This window comes from Pyrgilauda ruficollis, unplaced genomic scaffold (genome assembly GCF_017590135.1).
Source record: "Pyrgilauda ruficollis isolate IOZ18807 unplaced genomic scaffold, ASM1759013v1 scaffold30, whole genome shotgun sequence".
In the NCBI taxonomy this organism is placed as follows: domain Eukaryota; kingdom Metazoa; phylum Chordata; class Aves; order Passeriformes; family Passeridae; genus Pyrgilauda; species Pyrgilauda ruficollis.
Window position 1 is genome coordinate 4,793,663 of NW_024524378.1, and position 26,074 is coordinate 4,819,736.

The following is a 26,074-nucleotide window of genomic DNA, read 5'->3' on the forward strand; positions in this document are numbered from 1 at the left end:
CACAGCATTTTTGGCCCAAAAGATGTATACTGGTATTCCAGAGACAGATCCTGACCCCAGTAACAAAAAAGGACATAGCTTACCAGGCAAAGGCTCCTGATCTGCATAGAGAGCTGGAAGCTCCACACATTTGTCTTCCTTAGGGTTGAACCAGCAGTCAAAAGCTAAATACATCTCTTCCTTTGTGCCTGTGTGCTTCAGATGCAGTAAATCTAAGTGCCATGGCTGTTTTAGCTCACTGTGTGGGCCAGTTACTTGAACTTTGTTTATTGAGCCAATACCTGCCAGCTCATCCTGTGTGAGGAGAAAGAGATGAATGGATCTCGTTTCAATTGTGCCAGAACAAGTGTAGTTGGCAGCTGTATGCAACAGTTGAACAGACTTCAGTAGTTAAAAAATTTGGGCAGATTTATAACTAGTCCTATTTTTCTAATCAACTTTACTAATTTCTAATCAATACAAAATTTATCTAAAAACATGAATGAGGAGATGGAATGCCTAAGGTTTGATATTAAGGAGCAAGCAATGGCAGTCACTGCTGAAATATGTACACAGAACAAGGCACATTGTTCATATATATGACACAGATTCAGTAGATTATTTTAAGGCACAGAAGATTTAGCCAATTTTTAAAATTTTGGACACTATTGGAAGTACTTCTTACAACAATAAAAATGGTGCAATTATTTATAAATTTGAAAGAAAGCTAATCCAGTTTTGAGCAAACATCTAAAAGATCATCCTCACTCTAGATCATAGAAGCTGAATATTAAAACCTTGCATTCATACTTGAGAAAAAAAACGATCTAGTTCTACTGGGAATAATGCACCATCTCTAGGACATACCATTGCTTGAGTAGGTGAAAGCAGAGGAGGCCTTAGATATTATAATTAGTGGTTTAAAATATTTTTTTTTCACTGTAAGGAAAAAAAGGGAGAAAAGAGATGTTGTGTTCTCCTATTCAATATTTCTTGGATTCTTTCCTCTGGTCTTTCATTTTAGATATGCACAGATAGTAGAAGTCCATGTGGCCTGACTTCAGCCTTTCCTCTGACAGGGCACCTACATCTTCACACTATTTTTTTTTTTCATATTTATCAGAGGTTCTTGGAAATAACTCAGAAAAGCCTTCTGAGTACTCCTCATTTTGTATCATGTTTGTGGTTAGTCTAGTCTGCTCAGTTCCTCTTTCACTAAAGAAAAGAGGAGCAACAAAATACATCAAATGATTTCTTTAGCCCAATTATAAAATTCAATTCATTAAGAGAAAAAAGGAAGAGACAACAAATAACAGGGGGAAAAGAGAAACCATACTAGAAAAACCACTTCAGAGAAACTGATGGCGGGGATGAATAAATTACATGAGAGAGAAAAGAAAAAAATTAACCTTCTGTGCATTTAATCTCATTTATGATTCTTCCTTCTCTATCATGAGCCCCAAAAGCTCTACAGTATCCCATGGCATATTGTATGCTTACAAATTGCTGATTTTTGTGAGATCAACAAAGCCTGTAAATCAGTACCTGCCACGTGCTATACACTGTGATGTGCACCAAGGGACCAATTCGCTCACTTAAACATTCTCAGTATGAGACACTGGGAGAATTTGCTCACTCAAAAACCATTGTTCATGTGTTGCTACCTACAAACAAAAATTATGATCTGTGCCAAACTACACAGAGGACTTAAAAATCAATTTGGTAGTTTAGTTTAAAGAAACAATTCATCTCAGAATTAAGTGGATTATTGGCTACATGATTCGTAGGCTTTTCTTGCAACAGAAAAAGGTTGAAGTACTTTGATCTGAATTGCTTTTCCTGTGACTTGAAGTGGCAACTTTTTGTGACTCAGGTTGCCGTGGAAGATGAAAGAAAGGCATATTGGATCCTCTTCAGCACTCAAGTCAGATCCAGTGATATCCATTATCCAGAAACCTGATGACTTCCTGTTGATTTCAGGCAGTTTAGGACTAAGAGTCGACCTTCTGCCTTTAAAAATTATCAAAGAGAAAGGAAAGATGACAGCATGAGAGAATGGCATAATCTAGCAGGATCACAGCCTTTATACAAGGCTGTGATACACAAACAAAGCTCTTTTTGCAGGTTATGTTGTATCTATAGCAACTGCTCACTAAGAGTTACACATCAATATCTTTATTATATTTTTTGTGAAGAATTTAGAAGCTTAATGCTCTTTCTGTGTTTAAAATTTAGTTTCAATGGCATTTTTTGATGCCAGTGTATTTTCCTTGTCATGTTTGGAAGTAATCGCTAAGAGAATTTTCAGTCACCTTTTAGAAGTCTAAGTAATTGTTCTTTAAAAAGCAATCAGTGTTACTAAAGCAAATTTATCATTTAAGAGCACGCAGCCATGTGTAGCATGTAGGCACCTAATGCAAAATGAACAATTCTAATGAACTTTTTTTGTCACCAGATGTTACCTAGCAAAATAATAGGTGTTTTAATAGTGTGAGACTGACAGGTAACCCATAATAAACACACAAAGTTATTTGCCAGATGCTCAAAAGATCAATATCACTATCTCCCTCTTTTTTTCTTCATTAATTGTTGTAATTCCTCATTTTAGTTCTGTTTTAACCAGTCTAGGTAAAGTGAAAATGATTTCATGAAGAGGAACAGCTCAGGAAAATGTACTTTCTACAACTCAGAAAAACCACACAACTGAATCAAGGACATCTTGTGTCTTACTGCCTCTGCACAAAGTTCTCTAGTTCATTTCCTTTGCATCGAATTCTTTTCACAGGATTGAAGGAAGAAATCTTTTACTACTTCTGAATGAGTAAAGGTCCTGCTGTACGTGTTCTTTTGCCAAGCACATCCAGGTTTAGATTTGTGCAAATCATGGCATAGTAGTAGGTGTGAAATGAGCAGAAATGAGCATACCAGAACTGCTGCTTTGTGCTGTGGAATACTCTCACAGGTAAAGACTAGGCTCATTTCACTGAAGTAATTTTTCTTTAGATTTTAAATGAGATTCTAGGCTGAAAAATAGTGCATAAAATTTAAGCTATTTATCCCCATGAGGTGCACATCCTAAGCTTGGCTGTTTAGCTCTCATTGAAATGTGCTGTGTTTAATTTGGAAGGCAGGTGTTCCATATGCAACACATTGAGAAGAAAGAATTATACTAACTTTGACCTTACCAGATGTGGCTCTGCTACAACACTAAGATCAAACTGAAAATCTATATTTTCAATAAAAGAAGGATACTTTAGTCATCTAAATGAGCTGTAGTCAAATATATGTATATAAAAATGGTCAGGTCAGTTTTGCAGAACTTACCAACTGTTACAATCTCACAAACAGTCTCACATAAACCCAGATGAGTATCGAGCCAGTTCCACAGTGGAAAGACCCATTCCTGGTCTGAATCTTGTGATTCCTTGACTGTTACCATCTTGAGGTACATCCCCGCCCCGTAGCCTTCTCCATCATGACCTATGACCACTTTTTGCAAATGACTCAGACAAACAGCTTCCACCAAAAATGAATCCACCTGCAAAAGAGGGAAATACTTAATAAAACAGAATTTGAACTTGAAGTTCAGGGAAAATATAGGCCTGAATTCATTTAAGAATTCAAAATTTTTAAAGTCGGATTCTTTGTAAGGTTTAACATAGCATCTCTCTGCTGAATCTGAGAAAGCACACCCTGATTAGAGATAACATTTAATCCTCTATTCATCATTAATGATTCATTTTAATTTCATTTGGTCTTTGGTCAATATGTATCACTGCATCAATCATTTCATATTACATTAAAATCTATATACCTCAACTTTCTGACAGTCAGTTATGATAAGATTTTGGTTTTAATGAAGTTCCTATCTTTCAGATATCTAGTTTCTAAAGCTTATCATACAAGTCTAAATATATATCAATAGTTCTAAACAAAAGTTAACAACCTAAAGAGGGTTTTTACTCCAAGATAGCTTTATAATTGTTCTCCAGTAGTCAGAAAACCTGACTTTTTGCTTTGCTTACAAAATGAAAATAATTGTGGAGCAAATTGAGAAGAGTAAGGGAGGCAGTTAAAATGAAAGTGAAGAGTAAAAGATTAGAGGTGGGAAGGAAAGCAGAATAGAGAAGGCAGAGAAAGACATGAGAAAAGTAAACACAAGTGGCAGTAGATGAGAAAAGGGATCAGAAAAGCAAGATAAGTAAAAATAAGAAATGCAAAGAACGAAATTGCATGCCCCACTAATTTTTTGTAAGTCAGATGTTCTGTATAAGGCCCAGCCAGGGGCCAGATGGATGTCACTGGAACTGCTAAAGGTAAGAAAGTTATGAACAACTGATATTTGAACAGCAAAGTCTAGGAATATAATTAACACCATAATCTGAATGAAAGAATTCAGTAGTAAGAACGAACTAAACTGGAGGTCAAAACAATTAAAAAACCAAGATATTAGCAAGTTCATCTCTAAAAGGATATAGTAGTTGCCAAAGTCCTATGTGTTGTCTCTATTACTTTTTAAATAAAATATTGGAGAAGCATATTTTCTGCTACTAATATTGAAAGTACTTTCATATAACAAAAAGATCTTTTTTTTTCTAATAATAGTCAGAACCTAACAGCAGATTGTGAGCAGAAATCATTAACTTCATTAATTAAGATATTTTAGGAAATAAATCCATGTATGAACATAACTTAAAATAATTACAATATAGTGCTGTCTTCCATACACAGGCATGGTTCTGAGAAATACACAGAAATGAAATTTGGAAATTCTCTCAGTTCATTACTGATTCCACTTTTACCAGAACAAGTGCTGTGGTAATTATCTAATACAATTATTTCACAGAAATCTAAGCCTCTCCTTGACAATGGACACTTTTGCATGAGCTTTTTCAAATGTCCTTGTTCAGCGAGTGAAAGTCTAATTCACAAGAGAAGAATTTTATTTATCTAGAAACACTGGGTTTATTTGCATTCTTTTTCTAAGTGGAATTTTTGGTTTTTTGTCTAAACTTGCTGATATTGAGTTGGTGTTTCAGAGTGGGATTGTGGTTTCAGAAACACCATAGACTGCAAAAGTCTCATAGAAATTTCTGTAACTAATTTTTCACTGATTTTTAATTTTTTTACTCCCTGTTCTGTCTTAAATTTGGAAGAAGAAGCCAGAAGCATGATCATAGAGGTTCTCCCCACAAATCTGCTTTGTATTGCTCATGTGAAGCCTTTATTGCTGTGTGGGTATGTTCTTGTACAGGAAAGAACTAACACTGGCATTGGTGTATTGTGAATATCTGGAGGAAAAATTCTGTGAATGTTTCCTAATTCTTGTCTATCTAGCTAGATGTATTCTGAGCAGGCATTAAGCTCTACTTAATGCAGTGCTAAGCCTTGCACATGTAAGACTGCAGTATGGTGACATTACCTTATTTCGTTGAAATTTTCTTCCCTTCGTTAGAGATGTATGAAGTTTCCTCACACCTGTGTCCCCTCTTTTGCCATAGAGAGTGATATAAACATTTGCAAAAGTCCCTGCTCCCCAGCGGTCACCAATATGCACAGAAACAACATACTTATAGACTGTACAAAAAGAAAATTAAAAAAAAAATTAAATTTAAAGCTGATTAAGTACAAGCTGTACTTAAAATAAAACAGCAACACTGAATATTTAGTAAGACTCACTTTTGGTTTTTTTTATTTCTGCAGCTACAAAAAAATCTGCTACACAGTGAATGAAATAATCAGGTTATTCTTTATGAATCCAATATCTTCATGCTAAGGTCAATGAAGACTTTCCATTCACTTTCTTAGAAATTTGAAGGAAATTGGACAATTTAGACTTATGAATCTAGGCAAATTCTGCCTCATTCTGTTTTATTGTGCAAGAACTGGAAAGTAAGAACTCATTTGAGTTAGTTCAGTAACTAAACCAAAAACTAATTAAAAACTGAATTATCTTTGAAATAGATAACAATTAACACAGGTCAAAGAATAAGAATAAGGTTATGCAAATTTAAATAAGAAACAGATGCAACATAGCATCTGGATGCATGACATGACATACAAGTATAAAAATTTACAAAATGCACTTATTAACTTAAAGAAGGCAACTATAAATTCTTTGCCTTTATATTGATCCTGTATGAATGAATTTCTACAGTCAGATCAGATTTTCTTCTGAGGAAGATCATTTAATTGCATATATATTCAGGCTCATACAAAAAGAATAACCAAAATTTTTCAAAAATTGTTTCTAATGTACAGTTCTGCAGAGTTAACATTTAGCTAATGTAACACTATACTTTCTTTTAAGATCATGAATAGGTTTGAGTACTGAGGGATCTGAACTTTTGGAACTTTCGTTTAGCAAAGCAGTCATGTCTCTAATTACTTTTATCTCATGTGTAACTTTTCTGAACAAATGTAGGACTTCTGTAAGTCTTCACACTCCAAGGACATCTCTGAGAACTTTCAGCATGGCAAAAAAAGTAGTGTTTAGGAAAAAAGACCCAACATTTCTGTGCAATACTTCTGATACTTACATTAGCAAGTAAAGCTATTGTAAGCTAAGTAATTCAACTAACTCTAGAACAAATCATTTCCATGGCTTTGAACATGTTCGTTTCCCTAAAAAGTTCAATTGTGTTGCTCAGTTTTTCTCATTTAAAATCATGCAAAAGACTTAGCAACTGTAAAATCCAATATGCAACATAACTGGAAAATTAAAATATAATTTTCAGCATTCTTGCAGTGCATATGTGAAGACAGGTGCAACAGAGCCACTGAAGATATCAAATGCAGACAAAGCACTATATTATACTGTGGCACTGATTTATTTTCAAGCAGTTAATTTACAGTGTCTATGTCTTCTGTGCTCTTACCTGGTAAAGTTTTCTGGTCCTCAGCGACCGCAGGGAATTCTTTTACCAGCTCCTTATCCCCCCTCTTCAGAGAGAGCCAGCTGTTGCACTCAAAGTTCAGTTCTTGTTTCATATGCAGCTCTTGTAAGTGAAAGGACTTCAGATGCCAGCCCTTAAAGCCTGGCACATCATCACAGCTGACTCGAATCTTGTATACATCTCCCAGATCTGCAGTCTCAACCTGCACCAAATGGCATGAGGAAGAGGGTACTGTCAAGGCTGGTTCACTTAGAGAGATTTTCCCCAATCCCAGTGTAGAATTTCTAAACTTAACAGCAAATAAAGGAAAAGTTGAGTTTGAGGCTGGGATAAGTGTATGATAGAATCAATCCTTTTTATTTCATAGTATAATCATGGGTGATTATCTCCATTAATAGTATTGTAAACATGATACTCTGTAAGCATAAATACTGTAAGCATGATAATTTTGGAGTGAACTAGTGAAAATTAGTAAGATCTTTGCATTTAAGTTATTTAGACAAAAGGTAACACAGAAAGTTGTGACCCTACTGGAGAAAGAGAGCATTAACTTACAATTAAAGATTCTAATATCAGCAGCCAAGTGAGGTATTTATTTAAAGATGATTACTATGAGCCTGTAATAGCAGAATTTTTTAGGTTGCAAAAGACCTTTAAGATCATCAAGTCCAACCATTAACACAGCACTGCCGAGTCCATCAGTAACCATGTCCCCGAGTGCCACATCAGCATGTTTGTAAATACCTCCAGGATGGTTACTCAACCATTGTCCTGGTCAGCCTGTCCCAGCGCTTGACAACCCTACTGGTGAAGAAGTTTTACTAAATTCTCATTTGTGAAATGGTTTTGTCTAGAACATAAAACTACTTTACAACCATTTTGTCATTAAAGGAAAGGGATAATTCTGAATAAAAGTAAATCCTTTATGTTACAGAAATAACTGTGTAGGACAACACAGCCCTGTTCCCATACTACATGTGGAAATTCAGTAACTGGTTGCTGGTTGTGGATAATGATCTGCATGATGTTAACCAAAGCATGATAAGTCTTCTAAACAACAGGAAGTAATGTGGCAGCCATGCACTGGGCAGCTATAAGAAAGACAGGATGGGAAGTGATTTTGAGTGCAACAACTGAGAACTAGTAATTTTTAAAGGCAACAATTTTTTTATTAAGTATCAAAACACTTAATTTAAAAAAAAATGTTGCCAGTGGCTTTGTTCTTCTCCCATATTGCTGTTTTTTCCCCCACATCCATCACAACATAAGCTTTGGTGACTCTCCAGGGAATAAATCCTTTGTGCACCCTGTAGCATCACAATAATAAACTGAAATTAGCCTTACACAATCATGCCCTGGCTCTGACAGCACCACCAGCAGATTGGCTCCTAAGACAGAGCACAGACCTAACAGATCAATTTATTTTGCTTCTCAGCAGAGCTCTGAACATGACAGCCCCTCACTGCTGACCTCACTTGTTTAAAGCTACTTCATGTGCATTTGCACAGTGATCACATGCACGTAAGGAAGAATCAGCTACCTTATTTTAATTACAGAGGTACAAAAAAAATGTGCTTTTGTCATTTTGGGAGAGTTGGACATGACTTTTAGTAAATGTTATGCACAAAAGAAATAGTAAAATAACAGAGTATGAAGAGCATAATTAATTGAAAATAAAGCTACCTGTCCAAACCATTTTACAGGAATTTTATGACCAGTTTATGATGCAGAACTTATGAAAAGAGGCCTTTGGTAGGAAGGAATTGCATTTGATGGATTAAAAGATCCCTTCTGGTCTGAATTTCTTGAGGTAAGTATTATAAATGGTTGCAATGCCACTCCTACACAATTTCATGACTCAGGGCATTGTTTAAGGAGCAGGGAAGAACTCCTTTCTGTTGCCTATATAACAGCCCTGGGCTGCTCAGAGCTCCTGAGCTGTAACTCCACAGTACCCAAAAAGGCCACACAGCAGCAGCTATACACCAGAAAAGAGGCACCAGACTTGTCCTCTCTCTAAGCCTGGCTTGCCCTGCCTGTCTCTGTGCCATTGTGCTCGCAGAGATCAAAGCTGTCCCTGACTCGGTCCCCACTCCTGCACTGTGGAAAGGGAAATGAGTGGGCAGAGTTTTGCATCAAGATTTTTCATTCATGCTGTGTATGCCGCAAAGGATATAATTAGCTATGTATCATTAGCTGTGGTGGACTAAGTGGATTAATTCCTTGCAAAATATGCATTCCACCAGATTAAATTTAACAGGAATTATTTGGGTTCATTGAGAGGAGAGTGCACAGGTTCTTCACCCATCTAACCTACAGTTCTTTCACAGACAACAGAGTCATTGCTTCTTCTCTTTCAGAACCAGACGACTATTTTTAAAATAATTGCCTGCAGATTTTTTTTTCATGTATGGATCCCATGACTGTATTACACAGCTACTCTAAATGCTACAAACAACTTATTCCATAAAGCTTTCTGTTTGGGAGTTGCAAAAGTACAGAACTTGGTTATTTTTATGTGACAGGGCATGCTGTAATTCACATTTTACTTTGTCTTCTGCTACCCTAATTTGCAATTCACTAGAATTCCAAGTTGTCGTAAATACATGCGCTATAATCCTTGTAGGAAATGCACAGAGGAGATTTATAGGAAAATAATTCCAGAAAACAGGACAGAGTATTTAGAAGCCACGATTTTCCGTTCTGTTTCTAGAATCACAATTTCAATTAATTCCCTGACTGCCATTGAACTAGGAAGTACTAATAATCATACTGTTTATGATCTGTGGAATTAAACACCAGCTATTTTCAAATGAGTGTATTAGATAGTTCCCCTTTTTTCATGGATTTGTTTTTTCACTTACAGCTGTGGGCAGCATTAACTTTTTTGTTCAGCTCCATCACTGTACCCAGCGCTGCCATTACATCATTCTTGTAATCCTTTTCTGACCAGTTTAGTACAAGTAGTTTTCCTTTGGAATATGATATTCTGTCTTGGATCCCAAAATTGTCTGTTCCCTCCACTAATGTCTATTAATGGATGAAACATGAACCTTGAAGCAGAGGTAGACATATAATCCATCACAAAGCATATATCCAGTGAATGTCCTGGATTTAAATTTGTTGAATATTTGCAAGAGGATACTTTACCTCATTCATTATTATAATTTCCTATTTTTTTCACATTTATTTCTTCTGAATAGATTTCTCTAATATTCAGAACTTGAAATCTTAGCTGAGTTGGCGTGATTTGTAACATACTAAACAACACTTTTTCCATTACATGACTGAATCTTTAAGACCGAGGCTCTTAAAATTAGGATGAGCCACTGGGCTTCTTAAGGTCTCAGAGACAGGTAACTGATACAGATGATTAGAGAATTTCATAACATTTTAAATCTTTTCCTCTTTAACTCACACAGGGCTTCTCAAAGACATCATGCCTAGGGTAATGAAAGCCTTGTAAATTTTACTGTTTGGGTGCATATTTAAATGTAACTCCTTTTCATTCTTTGCTCTGTTAAAACCAAAAAAAAAACAAACCAAACAAATCACACCCACCCACCCACTCCATAAATTATTCTAGTTAATAGGGTTTCATCAAACCTACTAAAATTCAATTGGACAGCCATCTGTCATATACCCCAGAAATCCTTCTGCTTGTTGTTTGGAGCATCATCTCATACTGTGGAATTGAATTATTGTATTATGTGATCTGAAACATTCTGGCACCTTTTTGTCAACCTTAACACAAAATACATTCAGAATTTATTGTGTATTTACCAACAGTCCTACTTGAAGAGCACTATTGCTCATTTTGCACTACCTGGGCTAGTGTTTTGGACAATGGTTTTAGGCTTCCTAATCTCACACTCTGTCCCATGTACTCTAAGATTCTCTGGAGAACAGAATGTGTGTAATACAGCAGGACCTTCCAAAGACACACTGTGACAAACTTACTCTGCTAGCAACCAAGAAACAAAGATGACTGTGAGAAAGATCTATATACTTTACAAATCTATTAATTCCATGTGAGATTAATGATTGATTCCAATCATCACCAGACTACCAAGGAAAAAATTCTACCTCTCCACTGGTTTCTTGCCATGTTGCCTTCAGCACTACAACTCCTGCCAGATTTCATAACATTGACACATTCACCTATTTTTCAATTTATTTTTAAAACCAAGGTGTTCTAATTAAACATTCTTTTCTTAAGCAGCTCAACTACCATACTACACATTTCTGAAACTACTAAAACCCAACTGTACCTAAGAGCATGCTTCTATTTTCTGTCTTTTAATTTATTCTTTATGCTTGCTATGTGCAATTAAACTACACCTGTTCTTTCATAGGAATTGATTGGGCATATTTTGGATGGAATAATCATTCTGAATATGAGACACATCTGTGCATATACTTGTGTGAGAACACCTGGAAAATCAGGAATTTACATGCCTTTCTGTCCTCAATGTGCAATAAATGTATCTCTGAGACCAAAATCAAGCTTACTGTTTCAAAACTATGTGAGCTGCTTATAGCACATAACCTGTTGTTCTTCTTACTGCAGTATGTTATTAAGGATGTTTGTCTAGGACCAGGATCTTGGGGGAGAGGTTAAAAGTTCATTTATTCATGCTTTTTGGAAAGGTGAATTCACAGCTTGTCCTCATTGTGATAGCACCTCCATGCCTCCAGCCTGCTGCTACAGTGAGAAAACATCAGCAAAGTTTCTGCATTCTTCTGCATAGTCTTAGTAAGAACAAAGAAAGGGAAAGCAAAACAAAACTGGGTTTATTGGCTCAAGCACCTAAAGAGGCGTGAGGGTGTTTATGGAGATACCTGTGAATCCCCAAATGCCTCTTTATACCAGAGCTGCTATTCTGTAAGCTGCACTGTAAGCAATGCAGCAAAGAAATAAAATGTCATGCACACTAAATAATGCTCAAATAGTACTAACTTCTTCATACAAAGCAATAAAAACAAGGACACAAATAGCTGTGGGGAAAATACAGACACTAACCCAAAGTCTATCCAAAGTATGGACAAGGATACAGAAAGCTGCTGGGGTGGAAGGTTACAACCCATAATGTACTGTGTACCAAGGATAGCAGACTATGAGAGACAGCCACAACTGACACACAGAAATACTAATTTCTCCTAGTGTGATATCCAAACATTGAAATTAGACAGCCTTAACAAGGAATACTTGCCACTTGGGAAATTACCAACACACCGGATGTAGCAGCATCGCTGCTTTATGCAATGGTGCTTGCCAAAATTCAGTCAGCTGGTGCTCCTGCTCCACAGATAGATTCTGCCTCTACTGACCTCTTCAGTTTATGTTCATGGCATAGGATAGGAAGCTTGTTGCTCAGTGGGTTTCCTGTGTGTTTTCTGATAAGCAGCTGCTTCCTTGTCCTTAAGAAATTCTATTTATCTTTTCATTTACTCCCCATAAAGTTCCTAAATTTCTTTAGCTTGTTATTTAAACTAAAAATTCAGCCTGGATCAGTTCATTACAATGAAGCTTTGACATAACTTTCTAAACGTAGCTTTGCCATTGTTTTCAGAATGTTTATTGTAGCCATTGAAAAGTCTTTCTGAGCTGTATAAGACTGCCTCAAATTGCAAGCTATTTCTCCCATCTGGCTGGCTAGAAGCCATACTTCATGACAATCAACAGAATTTGCAATGCCTTAGCCTGGAAAGCCAGGACAGAATTGAAGATTTAAAAGATGCCTCAGATGAATCCTCTCAAATCATCAGCATGTGTGTCAGGTGTATGGGTGGTCAGGACGGTGTTAGGGTTGATTTTAATACTGGCCATATATAAGCTATTGCTTCAGAGTTCACCACACTTTGATGTGCATGAATGCATTCTCCAGTGATTTGTGATTATCCAGAAAAATCCTCTGCCTGCTGACCTGAGAGACAGAACAATCCTGTGGAGAGTGGATACTACTTTACAAAGATGGAAATGAAGGAAAGAAAAGCCCACTTATGTCCCCTGGGAGTGCTGCCCAATCCTTCATCTTCAGCATTCACAAATAATTGTATATTGCCTTTTGTGTGAACTTCAACTCAGGAATCTTCAGGGAATTAGAAACAATGCAAGATGAGCTGGTGAATGCAATAAATTACACAAAAGGGTTCATGGTGCTGGCTGTAGTAGAACAGGACTAGCAGTAGGAGATGACCCAAGACCTATACTTATGCCATTTCGTCTTTGTAAATAATTACATCATTTTTTTACCAGAAAAATCAACTGTATATATAATGTGTATATAATGCTAGTTATGTATACACACACACAGACACACACACACACACACACACACAAATGCATATATCTAGCTCCATATTGATATCTATATATATATATATATGCTAGAGGGCAATGTCATGATAAGTTCTTTGTAGTACTGTATATTTCTGACTTACAATGAATTCATCAGTTGCTCTGGGGAGAAAGCACACATGTCCTGGGGTTTGTGGAGAAAGCAGAAGCTCATCACTTTTGCCCTTTGAGCCATAAATCACAAGGGTCCTTTTACACTCCTGTGGCTCTGGGGAATCTCCGTCTGTTTTAACCTGCACTCTCCACCGTTGTGCTAAAACAGGAAAAACATTTTTAGCATCAATCTACCAATTAAACATTTTTAGGATCAATGTAGAGAGCAATGGATGCTTTTGTTACTATCACAAAGAAGAGTTATAGATTACCATGAGTTTACATCCCATTTACTATAATAAATAATTAATAATTAATTTTTTTAAATCTCTTGAAGATAAGTATAGCTCAGATTTGATAAACATAAGAAAATTGCTGAAGTGGGTATGAAAACAGAGATTAATACCTGGGAAGCAGAAAAAAGACACTTTGCCTGGGGGTGTTTTTTTGCATTCTTTGTATCAAAATTATTACTTTAATTACAGTAATAATTTTAATAGATTTAAGTTCTTAAAATGTTCTTATGCAACATGAAAAGAATATTAACATTTTGAAAGACTTGTGATACATTTGTAAGATGTGCTGGCTAATATGTAATTAGCTAAACAATGAAACATCAACTTTTTTTCAGATTTTTCTAACTTAATTTGTCGTGTTCAGTCTGCTCATTTGTCAGATCAGATCACTCATTAGGGTTGAATACAGAATTCAGGAAATTTTGGAGATTAATTTGTTATTTTTGAAGAGATTTATTCTCACCTCATGCCTTGGGTCTTTTAGAGGTTGTAAGTCACCTATACTCATAACAGTGTTAGAAGTCCAGTGTGCAACTGGGAAGCTGTTTCAGGTGTGGGGAAAAATACAGTGCCTTGGATGGGTAGTATGGCTTAGGAAGCTACTTAAGTGCTTAAAGGTAAATCATCGTCTGAATTCAAAATAATTATTTGTTGAAAAGACACTTGATCCTGCACAGCAAGATAAACTTAACAGTGGAAGGAAATTAAATGCTTTTGTTTAGACTGCGGCTAATACTAATTTGTAATAATACAATAATTTGCTAATGGGACTGATATAAAGAGAACTATTTTGTGACTGTGTGTAAGCCCAAATATAATATGATGCTAAAATTAATTTCAGAATAATTTAATTCAGAAAAAAATTGGATGTTACTTTTTCTTACAGAACTCTATGCATTTTTCCTACCTTTTGTTTTCCTCTGCCTGCTTAAAGATGGAGCCTAGATAAAACCTGATCTGGTTTCCTTGATTTATAATTTGCCTCTTTTTTCTTATTGTTTTTTTTAGCTAATCCTGGGGGTTTTTTTCTCTTGTTATAGAACTTGTTTCTGCCTTACATCTGACTGTTCCCTGACTCTTCTGGGCTCAGCTAGAAAGCAGCAGGCAAATACTCATCTCACAGCCAGTCTTCTGAGCAACACACTAGCTGAAAGGATCCCTCCATCTGAACTCCTTTTTCAAGGTCATTTCCAGCAATGAGTCAGATGTAGCGTGTGCAAGACCCACACTTTGCCTAATGAGGAACTTTTGCTGTTTGATATATGTGCCAGCTTTGAATTTTATCTCCTTGTGCCAGGTTGGCATGTGGTACTCTTCAGGGTGTCACACTTGGTGGAATCAAGCATTGTTTGAGCTTTTGCTGTTCCTGAGCACTCCAAGTGTTTATCAGGAGCTTCAAATTTTCACAAAGACTACCAACATAGCCCTGAATCTCTTATCCTGTCCAACCATGCTCCATTTTGAAGGCTGTCCCAAGAACATAGCAGAGAGAAAATTAAGATAATTTTGCAGTTCTGCATTTCCCAAGTGGAGCTTTTTTTTTCTCTTTGTAATATCCCTCTGCTCCAGGAGAGAGCAAGCCCTAAGAGAAATCACAGATGCATAACTGGCTGTTCCCTCCTCAAAGAGACAGCATGTTCAGAGAAGGTATTTTGGGCAAGGTGATTTATTTTAATTAATATCCATTATTGTGTTTTTAATTATTATTTCAGTAGGAAGGCTAAGACACCAGTTGGGAGTGTTCCAGGGAATAAATCAATGGTTACGGATTTAAGGCCTCTTAGTGTCTGTGATTCTTTATTCTCCTACACTTACTTTTAATGCTTCTACAGTTTATTAAATGAACTAACACAGACTGACTGCATTTTCTCTCAGTTCAACAAACTCATTTTACCTGCTCATGCCAGAAGAATCAAAAAATCCTTTGTCTAATAGTCTATTCCCTCAGACATTTACTTGGTGAGGATGGCTACATGAGACTGATGCCAAGTATTTACTGTGTTCAGTGATTTCTACACCTCTCCAGGAGTGAAGCTGTGGAAGTGAGATAGCTGGGCTTCAATAGGTCATTTTTCTGTGTTACATCTGTGTGGTAGCATTTAAAAAGACTTTTCCCCTGCTGTCACTGACCTGTGCTCTGAACTTCCTTTCAGAGCGATTAGTGTGTTCATGTGTTATTGTACTTCTACAGCTTATGTGTAAAGCTAGAACCATTTACTTTGAGACATCAATGTAGGAAGCACTAAAATGAATAGTAGGGGAAAAAACAGAATTCTGTGGGAAAAAAAAGTCTCAGAATCCTCTCTTTACTATAATGATATAACCAAGAATCTGATTCACATTACAGAGATTTATCCAGAGATATGTTAGTATTAGGGATCATTTCTTGACTTACAGAAATTAAATGGAATCAGTATAACAATTTCCTGCAAGAAATTCTTTAACCACTAGTCTGGAACCTGAAAGTTCCTTCAGTAAAACCACAAAAAACCTACAATGATTTCTGTACATAAAAATGTGGGCATGGCAAAACCCAAAGTCAACATTTCATGATATAATTCAGAAAGCTGAAAAAAGAAGGTTTATTTTTTGCATTTTTTAAAAAATATGAGCCATTTATATATTTTTTAAGGATTTCCAAAACTGTTTTTACAATACACTATTTCAGGGTTTTTTTCACTCTGGGGTTTTTTGGTCTCAAGACCTAGAATGACATTCACACTTTGCAAGATGTAGGAGTTGGTTGCTTATTTCCTGAAGACTGTAGAAATTTGTGTTGCCTTGAGGCAGAGCAGTCAGTCTGCTTAATTCTTTTTCTTAGGGATTTCCGCCTCCATCTGGCAATGGAAACATGCTGTTGTTGAATTTTAGAAGCAGGTCCATTCCTTTTTAAATTTGGGAATCCTGTGATTATTCTTACTGTTATCAAGTACTTGCAAGGTAGGGAATAATTCCAAAACAAAATTAGTCACGGCAGAACTTACTGAATATTTTCTCTTTTGATATGAATTTTCTATATGCCTTAATACTAAAAAACCTTGCACTACTGAAGAGCCGGCCAAGAAATAGCTATTAACCGAACTCTGCTACTGAAGCACACTTTATTTACCGCTTACAAAAACCCACAAAACCTCAGGACACCCTACAGGCATCACATTACAGGAAGCCAGATCCTTTTATCTGACTGCAGCGAGGATTTCATTGGAAGTCTGCTACTGAAGCACACTTTATTTACAAAAACCCACAAAACCTCAGGACACCCTACAGGCATCACATTACAGGAAGCCAGATCCTTTTATCTGACTGCAGCGAGGATTTCATTGGAACATACTGTGTCTTGTCTCCTTGCTTTGAGAGAAAATTCTTTCCTATATGCTATTACAATACCTCATCTATATTGAGGCAGAAAAGGAAAATAAATGGAGAAAACAGAAGGAAAAAGTAGTAAAATACCCCTACTATGTAGGAAACTTTTAGAGTAACAGAAAGTCCCATTCAAATCAACTTCAAATCCCTCAAATCAACTTCATTTGAGAGCTTCATTTGAAAGGCATCTTTCTGCCTTCTCCACTAGGACAATACTTTTTCTCTATTTATCTTGCATCAAATATACAAGAATTAGAGGCATACAAATAAATCTATTCCTATGCCTGATTTGCCAGAGCCTCTCTGTAATGTATAAATGTACAAAGGTTACTGAGAAAACTTGATATGGGCAGACTGCCTTTTGGCAGAATCCATAGCCAGCAGCAGCAGTCACAGGGATCTGGGATTATGCTTCATTAGAGCTGGCAGAATGCCAGTCTGGCTGAAAAAGGACAGAGAGCCCTCAAGTAACCTACCTAGCAATGATGACTTTCAAAGTTTCCTCTTTGGCTAGGTGGTTGAACAGGTTACTAGCCTCATCCAAAGTAAATGAGATTTCTGACCTTCAGATTGACTTATAAATTAATTTGTTCTGTATCTGGTGCTTTAAACTTGACCTAAGCACATTGATCTTACCCTGAAAATCAGCAAACACTGGATTATGCCAGTCAGTTTTTTATGACTTTCCCTGAAGCCCATTTGCAGCTCATACAGAATATGGCCACATGAGTGCCTAAAACATTGGCTCCCTAACATCAGAACTTGCCTCTTATTCAGTAAATATATATGTTGCATGGAAAGTTTTCACACCAACTCTGAAGGGGACTGCTTATCACTACTCCACCATGTAGAATCTTCACTGCTGCAGGTGCTGGGAGAATCTAAGGGAATTATTTTTTCTCCCAGGACTCTGCATCTCTGGAATGTTCTCTTACCAGCTCTGACATTGGCACTGAATCATGATAGAATGGCACAGAACTGACTCGAGGATATCTTTCCAAACCTCTTTTGATTGTTCCCTCCTACAAAGCTCAAACATGCAAGGTCTATGAGATCACTGATATGACAACACAAATTAAACTGTGAAAAATCAGCCCCAGCCACCATCTTTTTCACATAAGGCATAAAAGTCCAATCTCTAACCTATCTCAATTCCTCACTGGAGTGAGCCCATGGGTAAAACAAAGACTGTTTAAGAGCAGCTCAAACTAAGCTGTCATATAGCTAACTGACAGATAACTTCCTATAAATGATCTTTTTTATAACCTCTTTTTTCAGAAGCTCTGATCTCAATTGTCTCTGGGTCCTCCTGGACATCTTGGCAGTGTGGCATTTCAAAAGCTGGTTAAGAATAAGCCACTCCTTTCTCCTCATAATCAATATATTGAGTCTGATCACTCTTGATGCTCACAGGCAATGAGCAGCCTGTGCATCTGTGCCTGCTTACTATAACATAACAAAGAATGAAACTGTGCTGGGAAAAATTTTGAATTGGTGGTAAAATATAATCTATTTTCTGAACATAAGGTGAAACAGATATTATGGTTGTTTCTCAGAACTGTGCACTTAGCAGAATGGAGAATCCAATTCCAAGTTGCTCATGAAAATCAACTTTCTCTGTGAGAAAGTCTTTACTTACCAAGTTCATCATTCTCCACTTGTCAAAGTCATGCTTTTGTGGAATAATAAAGCTGTTGGCGAAACTGTTTGATTGAATGCAAATGATTCAATTTTCACTGAAACTGGAACTAGATTGGGAGACTAAGACTCCTCCTACAGAGAGCAAGTTACTGTTTTAAGAGACAAATGGAAACACTACTTTTTTTAGTTTAGTTGCTCCCATAAAATTCCCAGACAGAGTTGCACAGAATAGTCTTTTACAGTTAAATGTTCATAAAAAATACCTGTGTCAGTCTGTTTCTCTTTCCTTGTTAGGAAGAAATATGGAGATGATTACTAGTGCATTACAGGGATGAGACTGGCCTTGTAGATATAAAAACAGCTGGGTGGGGAGTTTTTTAATAATGTCTTTTTATTAATTCAAGCAGATTTAGCCAACCAAATGCATATATTGCATTTAGCTTTGCTGGAGGATTTGGAGTTTAAGATTGCATTATTTATGGCTACTTTGGAATTTTGACCTGAAAGTGTTTCTACTGACACTTCACAACACATTTTTCAACTTGTTGATGTTTGCTAGGGGACCTGTCCCCAAGTATTAAATGACAGTGACATTGGGGTAAACAAAAGAGCACTTGAATCTCTTCTCAGAGGAATTCGTGGTTGATTTCAGAACAGAATAGTAGAAAGAGGAAGAAAACCAGAAATGGTTTCTGTTTTTTCTCAATTGCTTATAAAGGTCTAGTCCTTCCTGTAGACTATTGCCAGCCAATTTGTCATGTCCTCTCACAGCTGTTATACAAGGAAACACACATACAAATGTGGTAATTTGCTCATACATTTCTTGCAATACTGATTTAAATTCAAACAGCAAAAACTATGGTATAGAAAACAATGGTTGGAAAACAACTCTTACCTTTAAGAAATGCCTTCATTGAACTGCCATGCTCTAAAATACGAACAGGAAAAATAATTGTAAGAAAGCTTTATTATCACTTTTTCTTAAGTTATGGTCTTATCTGGAAGTGTTCTTTAGTAATAACTAGGCATTAAGAATAGTAGTGCTATAACAAATCTTCTTTAACAAAATACTTACTATTGGCAGTTAGCTCCCTCTCTGTCTTCCCATCATCTTGATATTCATCTAACCATCTTTCATTGCAAAAGCAAAAATAATAAGAATAATAAAAATATTAGTATAGTATATATCATCTGACCATTACCTTTTGTGTCCAATAGTATTTTTATACACCTTTTATTAAGTTACACCTTGAAACTACTTCCAGGATCAAATTTTCTTTTATACCTTCAGCACAGTTGGCCTTATTCATATAAGAAGAATTTGGTTCAATTTGCTCCAGGCAAAGAAGAATTTTCATGGTCGCTGTATGAAGTGAGTAGTACTACACGGAGTACATTGTGTGAAATACTAATTATTTATTGGTTCAGAGACTCAGCTGTACATGTGAGGGAGTTATAAAACCTGCAGTTGTTAGTTGTAGTTATTGTACTTAGAATTATGTATAAAGCCTGCAGGTCTGGAAGTTTCTAAAACATTTGCAGATCTGCAGTAACAAATTAAACTTCTGTTCTTAATTTATTTTTCTTTTATACTGGTGAATTTAAGGAGCTTTTCTGCAATATCATTTCACTGCAAACATACATTCATATTCCTTTCCGTTGAACCCCCTTGTTCACATAATATTTCCCAATCTTTGACAACCTCACTTATTTAAAAATAAATAAATACGTGCTCACTATCAGCTTCTATTTTATTGAATCCATGATTATGTTGTATCTGTTTAAACCCAAGATCCATAACACATTTCATTTCTTGTATAGAACAAAACTCTATGAATAAATCTCTTATGCATGAAGTCTAAACTCCACTATATTTCAGCTTTTTTGCAATAAATAGCTTGATTAACTTTTGAGACCTATCTCCTCATTCTATCCTAAGAAACAAAAGATCATGAGCAGTTTCTAAAAGTATAAAGCAACTTTTGACAAAAACTGGACGCAGGATTCAAGATGCAGCCTCACCAGCCCTAAGTGCAGGGGGCAATCATAGCCTTGGTGATCCAAGCCAGGTTGCCATTGGCCACCTTGGCCACCTGGGCACACACTGGATCATGTTCAGCTGGCTGTTGACCAGATCTGCCAGATCCTTTTCCACCAGACAGCTTTCCAGCCACTCATCCCCAAATCTATAGCACTCCATGGAGCAGCTGTGACCCAATGCATCTCCCTCAGTGCCCTTGTGTGCATCACTTTAGCCCAGTAGACTTGTATATGTATGAGTAGTGCAGCAGCCACTGACTCTTTCTGCTTGGATTGTGGGGTTCATTCTGCTTCCCACTCCTTTCTTCTAGCTCAGGGGGCTGATTACAATGAGAACTGGTGTTACTGTTGAAGACTGAGGGGAAGAAGGCATTAAGTGGCTCAATCATCCCTTCGTCCAGTGGGTATTTTCTCTACTTGGCTACCTCACCAGCTGTGTCAGGAGGTTCTCTTCCATGGGCTCCAGAACCTCCTAAACTCCTTCCCCTCTGCTGCGTTGTGTTTGTAGCTCCTCACGAGAACAGCTGGCGATTGTGAGACTTCTTCCAGCTGCTCACATTAATTTTGTCTTCCTCTCCCTCTTGGTTGGCTGATCTGTGACAGACCCAGACCCTTCTGCCACGACACTGGCCTTGCTGGCCTTCCCCCTGACTCTTACCCATAAATGCCCAACTCTATCACCACCATCATCAAGCTCTAGAAAATCAAAATACTCCCTAACACACAGGGCTGCCTCACCTCTTCTCCTTCCTTTTCTCTCCCTGTTGAAGAGTTTATAGTCATCCATGGCAGCACTGCAGCCGTGCAAGTCATCCCACCGCGTTTCCATGATGACAACTATGTCATTTCAGAACTTTACACAATACAATCTTTACACAATTCAGATCTTTGCAATACTTCTTAAAAGATTGAGAACTGAAAGCTTATTTAATTTCACATGGTTTCTATATAATTTAGATTAAAAAAAAAAAAAAAAAGCACGTTTCCTCTTACGCAACATTTGGTTTGGGACTTCTCTGCATTAGGCTATCACTCTCTTCCATGCCGATATAGGAACCTTTTCCTTGTCTTCAGCTGCAAAATTTTGCATCACTTTTATGTTGAAAAACTCTGGGGCATTGTTCAAACATCTAGTTTGTGTGCACATATCTGCTCTAAAATTCTTTCATTACGTTGCTGGCAGGTAACAAATTCTTTTTCTCCATGAATGACATACCTATTACAAGGAAATACAACCTCGTGAGCTTCCTCTCCTTCTTTATGTTTGATGACAATCTTATCCAGGAACCATCCACTGCCTGTGTCGAAATGACAAAAGTTTATCTTGTGAAATCATACTATTTTTTAAATAAATTTTAAGAAAAAAAGGCCAGATTATCTTTTTCTAGCAGAAACACAGATCATTTTTAGACAGATCTCATCTAAATAAATAAGATATATTAACAGAATGAAAGCTTTATTATTTTTTGTCTTTCCTAAGAGATGCAACTCTTTTCTGCCTTTGCCTGTTTTAATATTAAGAGGGGTGGGTTTTTTCCCTTAGAGACAAATACATGCATACATCTCTGAACTGTCAACACCATTCACATCCCCACCTACATCTTTTGATTATTCCCAGCAATCAGGCACAAGGATTTTGGGACAAATCTGTTTATGCCCATAATCAAGATTTGTGTGAAATCTGGAAAATTTTGTCCTCTGTGAGTGAACTTCTTATTGCATATATAAAAATATTAATTAACAAATCTTTAAAACTTATGCTCTCATGCACAAATGGAGTGGGGCTGCAGCCTGGGAGGGGTTTTTATGTCTTGGTGCTGGTAACTGGCAAAACTGAGCCTCCAAGGATCCAGAACCATCAACCAGAAAGACTGATTGCCTAAGGCCAGCTACTGGAGGCCTTATGCATCCATCCTGTACATATTTTTTTGTATTTGACATTGATGGACTGTTGTTCTTCTCAACAGGAGAGGGTAACAGGGGAAGGCCACTTGTACTGTTTGTGTACATGCCAAGTTCCTGCCTGTGTTGGTCTGCATGGACAGCTATGTGCACACAATTGTGTTTTAGAAATGTGTTTGTGCTCATGTCAGCGGGGAACACACACTGAGCCTTGCTGCTATGAGACCAGCAGGCATGGGGCTGTGCAGTCTCACTTCTGCTGGGCTACAGAGATCATCTTTTCTCTAACTGCAGTAATCACTGGCACATCCATGCTGATCTTTTAGAACACTTCAAATGACCATCCTAGTGACTGGTCTGGTTGTCCTGTGACACCCTGTTCTCCCTGTGCCTGCATCACTCACAACTTGTCATATTGCTTATGAGGTTTCACCTGATTCACACCATTATCCATCAGCACATTCCAGCAAAACAGCATGCAGCATGTTTTGGTCAGAAACAACCATCTTATTTATCCTTATGCTTTGCCTCCTGGCTGCATCTACTATGGAAGTCCCTAGAAGGCAGCAGTTTCTGACACATAGAAAGGGCATCCCCAAGTAAAGCATGGAGCAAACTCTGCTCTCTAGGACAAAAGTCCTTCACTTTCCTCATTCACAGGAGCTGTGGGAGTACATCTGTGCCCTGCAGCCTGGGAGCCCCAAAGAAAACATATGTTCTAGGATCCTTTCAAGACAGACTCTAAATCAAGAATTAAGACCCTCCTGCTTGTCACTCAGGCAAGTGATGAGAAAAAGGGGCAACCCATCTGTGAACGAATCCTCCTTCCTCCTTCTTAACCCCCAAAATCTTGAGTCTCTCTCTCTGAGCCACCATCTTTTCCCAGCTCTCAACCTCTCAGCTGTCTCAGGCTAGGTTGATGTGGGGCTAGCCTTGGATACAGTTCAAAAGATGTCTGTGGGATCTGTCTGTGCTGAGTACAATGAACAACCTTCTGAATCACCAAGGCACACGTTTTGTTACAGATAGAATTCAATCCAGTGTCCTGTTTAGACAGTCCTTCAAACCCACACATTTGAATGCCGATGTCAAAAAACATCTTGAGGTAGCTGAATTGGGTTACAGATTTGTAATGCCTATCCTGCGGATCTGTGCTGCCTGTTAAAGGAGATATCAGGAAAGAGAGCGTGGCACAGTGCTGTGGGGAATAGAGGGAAGGTGGGGTCCACCACAGTGCCTTTTGTGTTATGTCTTGGGTTACTACAATGTGAAACTTTCAGGTGCACAATCACCAGTGTTGCCGAAGGCAGCAAACTCTATGGGGCTACAGGAAACAAGATTACACACCAATCCAAGGCTGCACTGTTATGAGTATTTCTGTAATAGTCACAAGCCTGCTCAGAGCCCTAGGCAGTACAGACAGCAAGATGGGCATTGCCTGGAGCTGTTTCAGAACAGAGTGGGGTAAAAGGGCTGTTCTAATCTGTTATCAGTGGAGCCCCGAACTGCCAAAAATCTGTCTCTTAATTTAGCTTCTTCCTAGATATTCATCTGCAAGCATACTTGCAGTATTTACATCTTTGGTGCTTTTAAAAGCTACCCTCCTCTTCATTTACATCATTCCAGGGAGATGTACACTTCTTCAAGGGCCTGTATCCAAAATTCATCTCATTACCAAATTCTTTCTTCTTTCCTCAAAAACCTACAAGCTGAATGCAATGTCACTCACTGAATAAGCTCCACATTGACTTTCACAGATCAAGTGTATAATCAAATCTTCTACAATTGCCCAAAGCAGTGAGGACATTGTGTTATAGCTACTCAAATTTTGTCAGGTAACGAATCAGCTGCTGAATACCTTTAATTCCTTCCTGGATAGTTTTTACTGTTTGTCTAGTGAAAGATTGTCTTACCAGTGCGAGCCACACTTTTGAGAGTTTTCTACTTGCAAATAAATAGTGGTCTCTTATAAATAACTGTGAAAACAGAGAGTAGAATAACAGTATATGACAGTAAACTCATGCCTTTTTTTCTGTCCATTACCACAGTTTTTCATCATCTCATCACAGTGATCAATCTGCAGGAAGACTTTTTATCACTGCAAGACCTTCTGTCACATTTCCTATGAAGGATGCAGCATAAACGAGTGCATTGGGTTTAAAAAGGACTTGAAAACAGACTGGTCTCTAGGAAATTAAATCCTACCTGGACCAGCTCCATCATGGCTAATCAGAACTTTCTCCAAGTCTCCCAGTGAGACAGCCTTTATGCAGAAAATATCCATCTGTGGAACCACACAAGGAAAATTATAAGGGTCTTAAACATAACTACTGCTTTGGCTCTAATATTATAGAAAAGCTTTTTTAAAAATATTTTGTTTGTTTGTTTGTTTTCAAAATGAATACAGTTAGTTTATATTCATCCTGGTCAAACAGGGAGGATCCTTTAAAACTTTCTGAGATAAATAACACCTGAAAATTACACCACAAAGGCAGCACTGATACCTTTGGCATGACGCAATGATCAGTTCCAATTATTTGGTTGTGTCTACATTATATTTTATAGCCCTATGTGCCTCACTAAGTTTGGAAAACATACTTAGGAATACTAATTTAGAACCTGATTCTAAAATCTACCGTGATCTGTTCAGGACAACAAAAATGATATTTTTATCATTTCATCTATAAGTGCAATACAAATAACCAAAATACACAAATTCTAATGTCTAAACCTCTCAGTAAGTGGTTGATCAAGCAGATAAAAATTATCCATATGATGCAATTATGTAAGGAATTATGAATAAGGAAAATTGTCAATGCTTGAATAAACCTTGTAAATAAAAAGATATTTACATTTCTTGATAAAACCATTTTCTAGCCATAATTTATTCTTATTTATCAGAAGCAGCATTGTTTTTACTTCACCTGTCCATGCTGAAACTTAGCATTGTTATTCTTAGACCTGTGGAGCTTCCTTTTGCCAGCATCTCCTCTTGTCCCAATGATGTTTATATAAACATTGGAATCTGTTTCAGCACCACGTTTAGCACCTGTGTATACATGGACCTCATACACCAACACTACAAGAAGAAAAAACTTGAGGTTATCCCTGCAGCTTGCGCAAGATTCCAAAGTGTCCTCATCAAAATTTTTCCAGAAAACTCTACTGATTTTCAAGCTTGCAAGTAGCAACAGCTATCCATGAATTTGTCACTTCTAGGTTCAAATCTTTTAATTCTCTTCACAAAAAATATGAAAACACCAAGCTTAAGAAAACCACATTATGCTGAGCACTGCTATGCATTGCTCATTCACAAAGTCCTTCTTTGCAATTTATCTGGAGACCACTGAACTATATCGAGTCATCATCTGAAGTAAAAGCTACTTTTCACTGGTACCAAAGCATTTTCAACCTCCAGATTTACATGAAAAAATTATCTGGGGTTTTAACCTTCGTTTCATCTTAAGAGAAGAATAACAATCACAAACACAAAGGGGGTT

General features: G+C 37.2%; 1 protein-coding gene across 1 annotated transcript in view; it reads right to left on the reverse strand.

Moving 5' to 3' along the window:
- RP1 (RP1 axonemal microtubule associated) overlaps nucleotides 1-26,074 on the reverse strand; it is a 163,494-nt gene that overhangs the window by 61,424 nt on the left and 75,996 nt on the right. Inside the window, exons 25-35 of the mRNA XM_041473763.1 lie at nucleotides 25,499-25,653; nucleotides 24,780-24,858; nucleotides 21,889-21,970; nucleotides 19,708-19,763; nucleotides 19,528-19,560; nucleotides 13,320-13,489; nucleotides 6,858-7,077; nucleotides 5,402-5,556; nucleotides 3,304-3,517; nucleotides 1,799-1,989; nucleotides 84-294 (exon numbers count right to left, since the gene is read on the reverse strand). Coding sequence (XP_041329697.1) covers nucleotides 84-294; nucleotides 1,799-1,989; nucleotides 3,304-3,517; nucleotides 5,402-5,556; nucleotides 6,858-7,077; nucleotides 13,320-13,489; nucleotides 19,528-19,560; nucleotides 19,708-19,763; nucleotides 21,889-21,970; nucleotides 24,780-24,858; nucleotides 25,499-25,653 — 1,566 coding nt within the window. The remainder of the gene's footprint in view (nucleotides 1-83; nucleotides 295-1,798; nucleotides 1,990-3,303; nucleotides 3,518-5,401; nucleotides 5,557-6,857; nucleotides 7,078-13,319; nucleotides 13,490-19,527; nucleotides 19,561-19,707; nucleotides 19,764-21,888; nucleotides 21,971-24,779; nucleotides 24,859-25,498; nucleotides 25,654-26,074) is intronic.